Source organism: Lemur catta, chromosome 1, assembly GCF_020740605.2.
Source record: "Lemur catta isolate mLemCat1 chromosome 1, mLemCat1.pri, whole genome shotgun sequence".
Lineage (NCBI taxonomy): Eukaryota > Metazoa > Chordata > Mammalia > Primates > Lemuridae > Lemur > Lemur catta.
Window position 1 is genome coordinate 95,181,747 of NC_059128.1, and position 13,964 is coordinate 95,195,710.

At 48.3% G+C, this 13,964-nt stretch overlaps 1 protein-coding gene across 2 annotated transcripts in view; it reads left to right on the plus strand.

Moving 5' to 3' along the window:
* ANKDD1A (ankyrin repeat and death domain containing 1A) overlaps positions 1–13,964 on the plus strand; it is a 36,002-nt gene that overhangs the window by 7,708 nt on the left and 14,330 nt on the right. Inside the window, exons 4-9 of one of the 2 annotated variants that reach the window (XM_045540927.1) lie at positions 249–347; positions 2,797–2,901; positions 3,575–3,673; positions 7,333–7,431; positions 7,950–8,048; positions 9,524–9,622. In XM_045540927.1, coding sequence (XP_045396883.1) covers positions 249–347; positions 2,797–2,901; positions 3,575–3,673; positions 7,333–7,431; positions 7,950–8,048; positions 9,524–9,622 — 600 coding nt within the window. Of the gene's footprint in view, positions 1–248; positions 348–2,796; positions 2,902–3,574; positions 3,674–7,332; positions 7,432–7,949; positions 8,049–9,523; positions 9,623–13,964 lie in introns of those variants that run through there. The other variant, XM_045540928.1, reaches the window with a different exon arrangement.

The window sequence follows — 13,964 nt, forward strand, 5'->3', positions numbered from 1 at the left end:
GTAAATGGCAGCTGTCTTATTTTAAAATTTCATTTAGCTGAAAAAAAAAGTTTGCTATAGTATATCAACCTCTGTTTAAAAAAAAAAAAATTTCTGGTCTTTATATTCCTAAAACTTGGCGCTCCCTGGACTGAGTGACACTTATGGTCCCTTACCATCCTATGGTTTTGCCATGCAGACACAGGGCCCAGGTGGCATGGCCATGCCTCCTCACATTCTGCTCACCCCTTCCATGTCCTCTCCCCCAGTTTGGGATGAACGCACTTCTCCTGTCTGCCTGGTTCGGCCACTTGCGGATCCTCCAGATCCTGGTCAACTCGGGGGCCAAGATCCACTGTGAGAACAAGGTAAGCCTCGGGGCAGGGCAGGCCCCCTGCCCGCTGCCCCTGCGCTCCGTCTGCCCCAGATGCACAGGCCTGCCCCACCTCTGCCCCTACCCCCACTTGTCCCCTCTCGTCCCCCACCCACCTCTGCCTTTCCCTTTTTCTTTTTCTTCTGATCACTTACTGCACAGCTATGTTGGGACAGTCCCCAGCCCTCTGGCCAGCCTCCTTACTTACAAGAGAGGAATCAAAGTGGCTCCCCCAGAGGGAAGTTGGGAAGATTAAATGGCAAGGAGGTGGGGCCTCCTCTACCGTCCTACTGGGCCCTGCCTCCCTTGTGGTCTCTGAGGTGGGCTGGAGGGACCACAGCACCATTTACCAACCATGGGACCTTGGACGAGTTACTTTATCACCCTGAGCCTCAGTTTTCTCTTTTGGAAATGGGGATGCTGGTACCCACCTTGGAGCTGTGGCGGGGAAGGGCAGTGCTGTGTGTAAAGTACCTGGCTTGGTGCCTCCCACACTGGGGACCTGGCCTCCCCTCGCTGCTCACTGGCGTGCGCTGTGGTTTGAAGGAGAAGGGCCCCGGCAAGTGAGAGTGCAGGGAGTCCCCCCACCGGTGTCTCAGCTTTTAGGGTGTCAGTGGCCCTTAGGACAATGCAAACATTTCTGGGCCAGATGCCTTCAGCTAGGAGTTCTCACCAGGGTTCTTGGAGAAAATTCAGGCCACCTGTGAACTTAGAGCAGAAAAAAGTATATATTTATTTTCACTAACTTCTACTTGAAAATTAGCATTTCTTTCAATGATGATGAATGTAGGTGGCATTAGTACCTGTAACTTTATCACCGATAGAAAATGTAGCTATTTTTATATCACATTAAAGTCTTTGCAGTTATCTTAAAATACTCCTTACATTCATATTTTGAAATAATGGCAGTTATTAGACCTTTTACTAGATCTTTTTGTTTAATGGATCAGTAAGGAAATACATGTTACTAGATTGAAAACTTGGTTTTTAATATTTTGATAACTCTATTTCAACATAATTGGTTTCCTTTTATGGTAGGCAGAATAACGGCCTCACTAAAGAAGTCCATATCCTAATCCCTAGAACCAAAAGGGATTTGGCAGATGTGATTAAGTTAAAGACCTTGAGGTGGGGACATTATCCTGGATTATTCACAAAGGCCCAGTGTAACCACAGAGGTCCTTTTAGGGGAAAAAGGGAGGCAGGAGGGACAGAGAGGAGGTGTGACGAAGGAAGCAGAGGTTGGAGCAATGCGGGCCATGAGCCTCTAGAAGCTGGAAAAGGCCAGGAAGCGGATTTGCTCCTAGAGCTCCCAGGAGAAATGCAGCCCTGCCGACCCACTTCAGACTTCTGACCTCCAGCACTGTAAGAGAAGAAACTGCCACTGTTTTAAGTAAGTTCATGGTAACCTGCTGTAGCAGCAGTAGGAAACTGATGCACCATTGTAAGCCTATGTATTTGATTAACATTTTTTCCTACATAGTTTATTTTTGTATTTAAGTAAACATTATTTTGAGATGGGGTCCACAGGCTTCACTAGATGACAAAAAGGGCAGCGGCACGTAAGAAGTCCGCCTCATGCCATTGTTAGGATCGTGTTGGCAGTGGTGGCAGTGCCCGACAGCTCCCAGAGAAGGGATGTAAACAAGATATAAAACCTTGTTCTGTTGATTTTTATGACCCACTGATGGGTTGCAATCTGCTACTTAACACAGTGCTTCAAATGACCTGACCTTAGTGCAAGGCAGAGGTGCATACTCTGAGTCATAAACAGGCTTTGTAAGCCTCCCTCCTTTGATTATTGCCTCTGGGCTCAGGAGAACTGCTTCCTGTCTATCCCGTACCCCCAACCCTGGCCACCTCCCTCTAGTCCCTGCAGACCACGTCTACCTTCAGTCCTCCCTGGAAAGTTAGGAGGTCACCTCCTAGTGACATGCACTGGGCACTTAGTCACCTGCTTCTTCATTAGCAGCTGTATCAGGGGAGGCAGATAGATGCCCAGAATCTTAACTGTTCTGTGGCGAGGTTCTGGGGACTGCTAGTGCTATATGACCTCACCTTACACATGTGAATCATTTTTCAGTTTATAAAATACTTTCCCTGTAGGTCCTCTCCATCAGCAACTGAGACGGTCAGGGCTTATTATCCTAATTTGTGACATATGTGAAAATGGAGGCTCGGAGAGGTGGAGGTAACTGGCCCAAGACCACAGGCTGACGAGCGCCAGAGCTGGGATTTGAACTCTGGTGTCCCCACTCCCGTCAGCCCCTCTGGGGTTGAGTGTGTGCCAGAGGGGGTTATCCTGGGGGCCTGTTCATCATTTACAGTGTCGTTTTCATGGGGCAGCTGTGCTCTGGCCCAGAGGCTCGCCGTCTGGGGGACTGCAGTGTGTGAGAAGGGCTTCCCTTCGCAGACTGCAGGGACCACCCTGGGCTTGTTTCCAGGATGGCCTGACCTTACTGCACTGCGCAGCCCAGAGAGGCCACGTGCCAGTGCTGGCGTTCATAATGGAGGACCTGGAGAATGTGGCCCTGGACCACGCAGACAAGGTGAGAGCACCTCAGGGCTACTTGTCTTTCCCACTGGGCCAGGGGGCTCCTGGGGCCACTCTTGCCCTCTGGGTTACCGCACTCCTTGAGTGCATCCTTTGCTCTGTGGGCAGAAGAGGTATTGGGCTACAGACGAGCAGACTGTGAGCAGAGCATGGTCCGTGGCCTCAGAGAAGCCCTTAGGTTAGAGAAGAGAGCCACTGCTTTTTGCTTCCTGGAGGAGGTGGCCTTTGGTGAATGAACTAGATTCATGGGTAAGATTGGAAATCAGGGTTGTGAGACCAAATGGAGGAGAGAGCCTTGCTAGCGCTTTGGAAGTGAGAAAGGGCTCTAGTGTGGGTTCTGATGGACTGGAATCTTGGGCGGGAAGGCCTGCGGGTGCTTAGGGCCCCTCTGGAGATCTTGACCTGCAGCTTCAGGAATCTGTTCCTCCTCCATTAGGCAGCAGGGAGGATTTCAGCAGGGAGGGGCCCTCACCAAAGCGGCTCTTGTGGAGAAGTTGGGTCTGGGTTTTCCAGGCAGGATGTGTGGGGTGGGGGAAGGAGAGAAGAGAATGTCCGGGGCAGGAGAGGCCACTGCAATGCCAGAGTGGTTGGGGAAACAGAGGCAGGCGTGCAGGGCGAGCGTGCCCACTGACGGGGCAAGGAAGGGTCACGCTCCTTCTCCCGGCCAGCTGGGAAGAACGGCATTTCACAGGGCAGCTGAGCACGGGCAGCTGGACGCTCTGGACTTCCTCGTGGGCTCTGGCTGTGACCACAGCGTCAAAGACAAGGTACTGTGACCCTGAGGCCCTGGGCTCCCAACCAGGGTGCAGAAGCCCCTGCCACCTGCCAGGCTCTGGCTCCTCACCTGTGCCTACTTCTGACCCTGCTGTGCCGGAGGGGCCGGGGGCCGAAAGACCACAGTGTGTCTTATGTTCATCCAGCAGGCATTTTACCAGCACAGGCTATGGGCCAGCCCTGTGCTACGGGGTTGGTGGCATAAAGATGGCCAGGGCACAGTTTCTCACTCAAGGAACTCAGCACCACAATCCTAGTCGAGAGCTATGATCCGAAGTGGCGACGATCAAGTCAAGAGCTATGATCCAGACGGCAGATCGGGGTGGTTGGCAGCGCTGCCTGGTGTGGGTTGGGCAGGACTGGGATCCACTGGTGTGGTCTGTTGCCGGGGATGGTGGCCACACCCCACCGGTGATTTGCCTTCTCTGTGATTCATGCCCTAGTGTGGTTATGGCAAAAGTAGGGTGGGAGCACCGAGGCGGGATTAGGTCATTCTGGGTGGAGAGCTTGCGAGCAGGATTTTGCCAATCTGAGGAGGGGTGAGGGAGGGGGACCAGAAGGGGCTACCCTGCAAATGGCTCTTATCAGCGGACTGTTGTGAATCATCAGGCAAAATATGTTGCAGCAAATTCTAAAGGATGCTTCCAACAAAGGGATGGACTCCATTATTAATCTTCCGATGAATGTGCCTGGCCAGGGTAAGGGAGTTCTGTTTATGCTGTAGTGGTGGAGAGAGCTCACAGACTAATATGCTTCAGGGTCTTAGAACTGGAAGGAGTCTTCATCAAGGGCCAGTTCACCCTTCTCGTTTTACAGCTGTGGAAACTAAGGCCCAGAAAGGGGGATGCTTTAGCCAAGTTCACACAGCAAGACAAAGGTAGAGCTGGGTTTGGAACCAGCATCCATGCATAACCCTGTGCCTGCCCTCCTTGGTAAGCTGCTTCCTGGGGCGCTGACGCCCTTGGGGCCTGCACTGAGTCCATCCACGCTCATCTTTTGGGATGAAAAGGCTGAGTCAGGTCCTAAGACTCGGGTCAGGCTGGTTTCTTTCATTCTGGAAACATGGGCTGAGCAGGTCCTGCCCTGTGCCAGGCACTGGGAGTATAGAGAGGGGAAAGGACAGTCCCCACCGGGACAGGCTTACCCAGGAGGCAAAGATGACCTCACCTCAGGGCCAGGAGAGCAGGAGCACCGAAGGCGGAGGAGGAGAAAATCCAGCCTTGAGGAACTTACCCAGAATCTTTCAGTCAGAAATTCTACAAAGAAGCTTTTAAAATTGCATACCCCTGTTCAGTTTTGTGTTTTCAGGTTAGGAGTGTTTTCATTTTGAATTTTACTTGGGCACAGTACGTTTTTCAAGGCCTGCCAGGGAAGATAGACCTGTCAGAGCCAATGACAGGTTATGCCACGTGTGCTGTAATGAAAGAAAGGGAGGCTTTGAGGGCACATGGAGAGCGATTAATTCCGCTTGGAAGAGTGACCATTGCTGTCAAGGTCTCCCAGAGGTGGAGATGTTGGGCATCCCCATGGGTGAATGGGAGAGGGCACTGGGCCCAGGGCCAAGGCTGCCTTCCTCCCAGCTCTCCTGCCTCTGAGCCCCCTGCCCTGCCCCAGGAAAGGATGAGTTAGGTGTCTGTGCCTGCCACCTGCAGCTTCAAATGGCAGGATGTGGATATTCGTGCCCCAGCAGGAAGAAGAAAGCCCCACAGTGGTCTTCGTGCCCTGCTAACTGGGGCATGTACAGGCCCCTCACAGTTCACCCTCCTTCGTGTCTCTTTGAACACAAAGATGTCACACTGTGGAGCATCTCCCACCGCCAGTCCTTGCTAGGCTGCTGTGTGCTGTCTGCAGAGAGGGTAGGGGAGGAGCAGAATAAGCAAAACTGTCGAGGGGGGATTTTTTAAACTTAACATTTATTTATTAATATAATAGTGTGATCATAAAGGAAATTTGGATGTTTCATCTTTGGTACTGTAGCTAAGATAGCTATAGCTGTTTTATATCTGTGTAGATTTATCATTGGGGGTATGTTTTTTACTATTTTAAGTACTGCTTTGGCTTTAGTATATGTTCACATCTTCATTGGACTCTAAAGATCTGTGCCTTAGTGTGGATGTCTTGATCCTTTCCTTTATTTTTCATTTTTTAATTTTCTTTAAAGATAGGTTCTCATTCTGTTGCTCAGGCTCGATCATAGCTCACTGCAGCCTTGAACTCCTGGGCTTGAGCCATCCTCCTGCCTCAGCCTCCCGAATATCTGGGACTACAGGCATGCACCACCATGCCTGGCTATTTTAAAATTTTCTTTAGAGACAGAGTCTCTCTGTGTTGCCCAAGCTGGTCTCAAACTCTTGGCCTCATACGATCCTCCTGCCTCGGCCTCCCAAAGCACGGGGATTGCAGGCCTGAGCCTTTCCTTAGGAAGGTATTGGAGGGAAGGGCTTGAGCCAGGATCCCCATGGCCAGTTCAGCTGGGTTATATCCCAGGGCCTTCTGGTGTGATGAATAGCCAAAGCTGGATCTTCCCTTCTGCATGCTTCTGTGGGTTGCTCGGGGGAGCTTGCTCTGGCCCTCCACCTGTGCATCCTCTGTAGGGACATACCTTATCTTTGGCCACTTCCAGCTACACTCCCTTTTCTGGGGCCCCTTTACCCTCCAGATCTGCAATAAGACCCCTTTAAAGGACAACCCCAAGCTGGCTGACCTCAGCAGGGGCCACTTCTAATCCAAAGAACATTGTGCCCTTTGCCTTGCCCTGTGCAGCCACTTCTCTTGGTTCTGTCACTGTCACCTTTAGACTTTCCAAGCATAAGACAACTACCAGTCCTCTGGCTCTCCAGTTCCGGGGACATGGGTCAAGCTCTCCACACAGTCCCCTGAAAACCTTGTCACATTATTGACTCCTTGAACAACTATCGACTGAGTGTCTTCCATGTGCCCAGGCCCTATTCTAGGAACTTGGGGAAACTTCAGAGGACAAAACTGATGGAAAGCCGTGCCCTGGTGGTGCGTATGTTCCGCAAGAGTCACAATAAGCACAGTGTACAATCAGTGGCAGAGTGTGTTAGCAGTGACCAGTGCTATGGGAAGGGAAGGAAAAGCAGGGCAGGAAAGGGGGCTCGGGGGGACAGAGGTGTGGTCAGGGAGGGCCACGCCTTTCCGTGGGAAGCTGATGTCTCCAGCAAGGACTTGAGGCAGGCAGGTGACTGAGGCAGGCAGTTGCCTGGTAACAGCCTGTGCTCAGAGGGGAGCTTCTGGAGCCTTGAGCAGTGAGCGGGGGTGGGTCTGGGGGACCCCAGGAGGGGCTGGCTTTAGATGGGTGCATGGAAAGTAGGTTTTGTTTTGTTTTTAATCAATGTGTCTGCCCTGAAGTGTCGGGAAAGAGAGACCAGGGTTTAGCCCTTCAGCGTGCCTGCCCCTGGGTATCACCAGGACAAAGCTTTCAGGGGCAGGGTGGCATTGACCCAGTATGCGGGGCTTCAGCTTGTCACACACGTGCTCTGTGGCCTTGGACATGTCGCTTTCCCTCTCTGGGCCTCAGCTTCCCTGTCTGTAAAATGAAGGGCAGCTCCAACGGGTTTTCGGGGCCTGCGAGGGTCTGATTCTGGGGCTCCGTGGTCTGCCAGCCCCTCAGGAGCCCTTCTCCCCTCAGGAGGGGAACACGGCTCTTCACCTGGCTGCCGGCCGGGGCCACGTGGCCGTGCTGCAGCAGCTGGTGGACTTTGGGCTGGACCTGGAGGAGCAGAACGTGGTGAGTCACCACCCCAGGATGCGGAGATACCCAACTCTCTCACTCCCTGCCTTCGAGGAACCCCAGCCCTGGTGCAGTCCGAAGCCAGGAAGCTGGGAACATGTTCTAGGACCAACAGCCCACCGGGAAAAGATGAGCACAGCACTGCAGGCTTAGCAGGGACGCTAGGCATGATAGAGTGTGTGTTCAGAGAGGGAGGAGTCGCCGTGGACAGGACGGTCAGGGACGGTGTCCTGGAGTGGGAGGGAGTAGACAGAGAGGGCTGATGGTGAGGAGGACGTGAGCAGAGACGGGGAGCAGGGAGTGACTGTGCCTGTGTGTGCTCCACAAAGTCAGGACATCAGGTGTGGGGCTCAGGAGACCACAGGTGAGCACACTCGTCCTCAGTAGCAGGGCAGTGGAGAGTTCAAGGAGCCCCAGAGCCATGCGCATGGGGTGTCCTCTCACTGTGGGGCTGGGATCACCTCGGTCAGCCCCCCTGGCCCTGCCATCCTCGTGCTTCTGCCCGTGTGTTTCAGGAAGGCCTGACCGCCCTGCACGCGGCCGCGGAAGGGATCCACCCGGACTGCGTTTGGCTCCTCCTCGGGGCTGGGAGCAGCGCGAACGCCCTCACCCAGGTAGCGGGGCCTCCCGACACTGCCGCCTGCCCCGGGCTGCTGGCCATGGCCGTGCCCACAGCAGCGGCCACCGTCACTCCTGACAGTGAGGCAGCAGGCCGGGTTCTGATCTTGGCTTCTCCAGCGCTGGCCTGTGACCTTAGGCAAGTTACGTAACCTCTCTGAGCCTGGTGTCCCAGCTATAAAATGGGATGATAGACGCTTACTTCTCACCCTGCGGTGGGAATCAAATGCCCAGCACCGTGCCCGGGACACCACAGGGGCTCAGCACCTGTTGGTGTCTTGTTGTGGGCTCTTGATAATTCACAAAGCCACTTTATAACTATGACCTCAGAAAAATGTCGCCCATCTGACAGATGAGAAAACTGAAGCTTAGTGAGGACTTTCTCAGGGTCACAAGCCAGTAAGACGCAAAGCTGTGTCTCAAAGCCTATTCCGCTGACTCCAGAGCTCCCGCCCACTGGCGGGGGCTGTCCCCTGACTTGGAGGCCCCGCTGTGTGCGGCCACACTGGCCCACAGGGTTCGGGCCTGGGCGTGTGATGACCCTGGTGCACTTCCTCCCCACGGTACTCCTCAGTTCTGCCGGTAGAAATTCTCCTCTGTGACCTAGAGAGTCGGGGTGGTAGGGGGTGGCCTTTCTTTAGGTAAAGAGTTGGTGTTTTTGTTTTGCTTTTTATTTTTAAGTCAGTGACAAATAACCTTTCTTGGCTGGTTGAATGGCTTCAGGGTCTAGAATTCTCTCTTTGTTCTTCTAAATGTTAATAATATAGCAAAAATGTTAATAATAATTAATAAACTATAAATAATAATAGCAAAAATATACAGGTAGTTAAAAAAGCAGAGGAATTAAAATGGTACGCTAAAGCATATTTATTTAGCTCCAGCTGGAAATGTCTCGAAGGGTCTAGTTTGAAGGTGAAGGTCCCATGTCCAAGGGATTCCTCAGTCCTGGGCAGCCTGGGACAGTTGGTCACCCGAGCGGGGCCTGTCTGTGTGCATCCTGTGCAAGGTGGCGGTTGGGCCAGGGCCGGGCTCTGACTGAAGGGGAGCACTTCGCAGGCCCACCCGAGATCGGCTCCATCCCAGCCTGCCAGGCTTCTGCTGAGACCAGCTTGTGCCAGGCAGTGCCAGGTGGGGTTTGCCTGGTACTGGCAAATCTTATTCGTCCTCCTCTTTGGAAACCATCTCCTCAGAGTCTAAAATCTGCATGTCTTTACCAGCCAAGGAATTTGGCAGGCTTTGGTCCATGCCCTGGAGTTTGCAATGGAGGTGAGGAAGGGGCTGAGGCCATAGTGAGTTCCTTTCACTGGTCACCAGGCCCTGGCAGGCCATTGATTTCTCCAGCCTCAGAGTTTAATGGGGATAATAGCCCCAGGGGGGTGTGAGTCTCAAATGGGAAAATGATCCCAAAGAGCTTTGTAAACCCCACTAGGAGAGTCCCTGTGACTTTGCATTGCTACCTGTTTCTCTCTAGAAAAAGCTGAGCTGCCTCCACTACGCGGCCCTCAGTGGCTCTGAGGACGTGTCTCGGGCCCTCATCCTCGCAGGAGGCTGCACCAACGTGGCTGATCATGTAAGTGCGAGCGCCTGGATTGAAGGGGGTCCCCACTGCAAAGTTAAAGCATAGTGGGGGCAAGTGGGGGCGGAGAACATACACTTCCAGCCCTTGAGGTTGGCTGGGGACCAGGACTAGGGGAGCAGGCAGCACTTAGGAGAGTCAAATAGCATCCTAGCTGAAGCAGGATTAGAAACCAAGCCTGCAGTTCCACCAGAATGAGTTATCTTCTCCTGTTTTCAGCTCATATATGCATTGGGTGTTAGTAATAATTTTTTTCCTGTTGTGATACATTCGGTACACACACCAGGAGCAATATAAACTTATGGTTAAGACACAGACTTTGGTATTAGACAAGCTGGTTTTGAGCTCTGGCACTACAAACTGAAGAACCTTGGGCAAGCTGCTTTGACCTCCCTGGGCCTCTGTTTTCTTATCTATAGGTACTTTTTTTTTTTTTTTTTAAAGACAGAACCTCGCTCTGTTGCCCTGGGTAGAGTGCAGAAGAGCATAGCCCACTGCAACCTCAAACTCCTGGGCTCTAGCGATCTTCCTGCTTCCGCCTCCTGAGTAGCTGAGACTACAGACTCAAGCCACCACACTGCTAATTTTTTCTATTTTTAGTAGAGACATGGTCTCGCCTTTGCTCAGGCTGGTCTTGAACTCCTGACCTCAAGCGATGCTTCCGCCTCAGCCTCCCAGAGTGCTAAGATTACAGGTGTGAGCCACCACGCCCGGCCTATACATACTATCCGCATTATATAAATGAGGAAACATCTATTGTTTCAATCAGAAAGGAGTCATTTCTTATTACTAAAATAAGTACTATATTTAAAATAACTGTAAAAACAATATAAGACAATTCATTGGAATTTAGAGAAAAAAAGGCTTCCTAAATCCCAAAGCCCTAGTAAAGCAATAACTTTCTTTATTTTCTCCCAAGTTTCCCCCCATATATATAGCCTCCAGCTAGAAAGAATCCAGACTAAGAATTCTGGAAAGGGGAATGCTTACTTGTTTTTGCCCATCGAGACGCCGGAATCCTAACTCTAGCACAGTGGAGCGGACCCAGCCCAGGGCTCAGATGTTGCCACTTAGTTTTCCTGTTACCCATGCTTAATGCCAGTGATGGTCCAGTGAGCCCATCACACTTTATTTAGCAGTTCCCCAACTGTTGGATATTTAAGTTGGTGTTCTGACTTTGCCACCATACATAATGATTTTATGAACATCTTTATGGCATCTAATTTTTCATTTCTTTTGCGTTATATTTGGAGTCCCCAAATGGGATGTTTGGGTTGGGTGGTAAAAACAGCTTTATGATTCTTGAGATAAGTTGTCAAATTGCTTTCCAGAAAGATCAGACCACATAAGCCCCAATAATTTATGAGTGACCTTTCACCAACAGCAGGTATTAATATTTTTGTAAATTTTGTGGTTACATGATTTTGTTATTTTGTTTTATTCTGAATGTCTGGTTACTAGAAACCCTTTCCCATTGATTCACTTTTCTAGTTTAAGTTTTTCTGTTGTGAATGACTTTTTTTTAGATTCTTTGTTTATATTGGTGGATTTTGTTTTTCAAAACCAGTTTCTTTACCCTTTGACCATCATATGTGTTGTTTGCTCTTACACCTTTTCAGCATACTAAACATGTAAATTTTTGTATAATCATAAGTATTCTAGACCCAAGTTTTGAATTTTATAATAGTGGTCTTCCAGTTATAATTTTTGATGTTTAACTCTTTAATCCTTCTAAAATGTATTTGTATGTATAGTGTGATATCTTAATAGATTCCCCCAATTTTTTACATTTCTATTTCAAGAACATTTATTAAATAATTATAACATTTCTTAATGCTTTTCCATTCCTTCCTTTATCCCAAATTTACATTTTAATGGGCCTTATTTTTGGGAGAATGATTCTTTTTTATTTTTTCTTTTTCTTTTTTTTCTCCCCCCCCCCCCCGTCCCCCTGAGAGAGTGATTCTATCTCAGTAAGTTGTATGTCTAAACTTGAGTTGCTACCATGATAATTTAATTATTATTGCCTTATAATTTGTTTAAAGCTATATAAAGAAAGTCTCCCTTAGTTATTCTCTATTGGTAAAATCTTTTATTCTTTTTTAATCTCACATGTTTATTCTTCCAGTTGAAATTTGAAGAAATGGTATGGACTGAATGTTTGTATTCCCCCAGAATTCGTATGTTGAAACCCTAGCCCCGTAATGTGATGGTATGAGGAGGTGGGGCCTTTGGGAGGCGATTAGGATGAAATGAGATCAGAGGGTGGAGCCCTCATGAATGGGATTAATGTTCTTGTAAGAGTCCTGAGAGAGCTTGCCTCCTCTCTTCGCCCTGCGAGGACACTATGAGAAGACGACTGTCTATGAACCAGGAAGCAGGTCCTCACCAGACACTGTACGTGCCAGTGCCTTGATCTTGGCCTTAGCTTCCAGAACTGTGAGAAATAAGTGTTTGCTGTTTAAGCCACTCAGCTTATGGTATTTTGTTGTAGCACTCAGAACTAAAACAAGTAATCTTGTCAATTAAAAAAAAAATTGGCCAGGCATGGTGGCTCACGCCTGTAATCCTAGCACTTTGGGAGGCTGAGGTGGGAGGATCCCTTGAGCCCAGGAGTTTGAGACCAGCCTGGGCAATGGTGAGACCTTGTCTCAAAAAAAAAAAAAAAAAAAAAAAATCAATTTAAGATGTAGATTTTTTTTTTTTTTTTGAGACAGAGTCTCACTTTGTTGCCCGGGCTAGAGTGAGTGCCGTGGCGTCAGCCTAGCTCACAGCAACCTCAACCTCCTGGGCTTAAGCAATCCTTCTGCCTCAGCCTCCCAAGTAGCTGGGACTACAGGCATGCACCACCATGCCCGGCTAATTTTTTCTATATATATTTTAGTTGGCCAGATAATTTATTTCTATTTTTAGTAGAGATGAGGTCTCGCTCAGGCTGGTCTCGAACTCCTGACCTCGAGCGATCCACCCGCCTCGGCCTCCCAGAGGGCTAGGATTACAGGCGTGAGCCACTAAGATTTAGATTAATCATTGTAATCTATGGATTAATTTGGAGATAATTTAAATTATTTCAATATTTAATCTTACCAACTAGGAACATGATGTTATCTCTCCATATAATCAAATATTAATTTAAATCTACAAATAAAGTTACATTTTAAAAATTTATTGGAGGAATAAAGGAAATTTAGAAAATGATACAGTCATCCATATTTCTTTCTTCTTATGATGCCACAAATATTCTTTTTTACTCTATACCAATTTTTAAAAAAATTATCCACTTTGATATAGTTAGAATTATAATATACAAATAATTTTGTGTCCAGCTAATTACAAGCATTTCCATATTGCTGCAGGGCCATTGATGATGACATGTTTGTCTGTTGAGTGGAGGTACTGTGATTTATTAACGTCTTCACCTATGATAGGGCATCAAGTTTACTTGCCAATGCAAGTAGGACAGCTCTATGGATGTCACTTTTCTTTTGCAAAGATTCCCAGAAGAGGAAGTAAGAGGTTGGATATTGTGAAACTCTTCCTAGCTCTTGATACATAAGCCAAATTACCTTCTAGAAGTCTTGTGTCAATATGCAAAGCCACTAGCAGTATATGGGCTGGCTGTTTCTTCGTCCTGTCACCAGCATTGGGTATTAGGTTTTTACATCTTCCCCCAATGAAAAACAACCAGACTGAACATCTCTCATTATTGTCTTAATTTCCATCCCTTTGGTTATCTTCAAAAGTGAACATTTTTCCATGTATAGTGAATTATTTTTTCAAAGTGTTTGCCCATGTAGATACAGGGTTCTTGATTTTCAAGTTAGTTTGCCTGTCCTGTTTATGTGATATATATAAGCCTTCTGTCTCCAATGTTGACAAGTAAAGATTTCTTCCTAGTATGTTTTCATTTTGGCTGGTTTTGCCCCCTATTTATTTATTTATATTATTTTGTATTTGTTACATTTGTATTGTTTTTAATACCAAATGTAAACCGTGGGTAGTGACAGTGTCAAAAGACACATTCATAAAAAGTGAAGGCCCTCACTTCTCTCTCCTGTTGTGGTTTTACAAACGGAAGGCCTTTTTCCCCCTCAAATAAATCAAACCTGATAATCTTTTTTTTTATTTCTCATGTTGTATGCTTGGAACATGAATCTCCTTGCTTATAATGTGAAAATAGTTTTCTTCTAATTTTTCCATAGATCAACTTTTGAAAATAAGCTGTTTTGTCCATGGAATCAAATAGGGATCAATGTGTATTTTTTCTCTTCAAAATTACTAACTAGTTATCTCAGCACTTCTTATTGAATACATACCTTTTCTTTGTTTTTTTTTT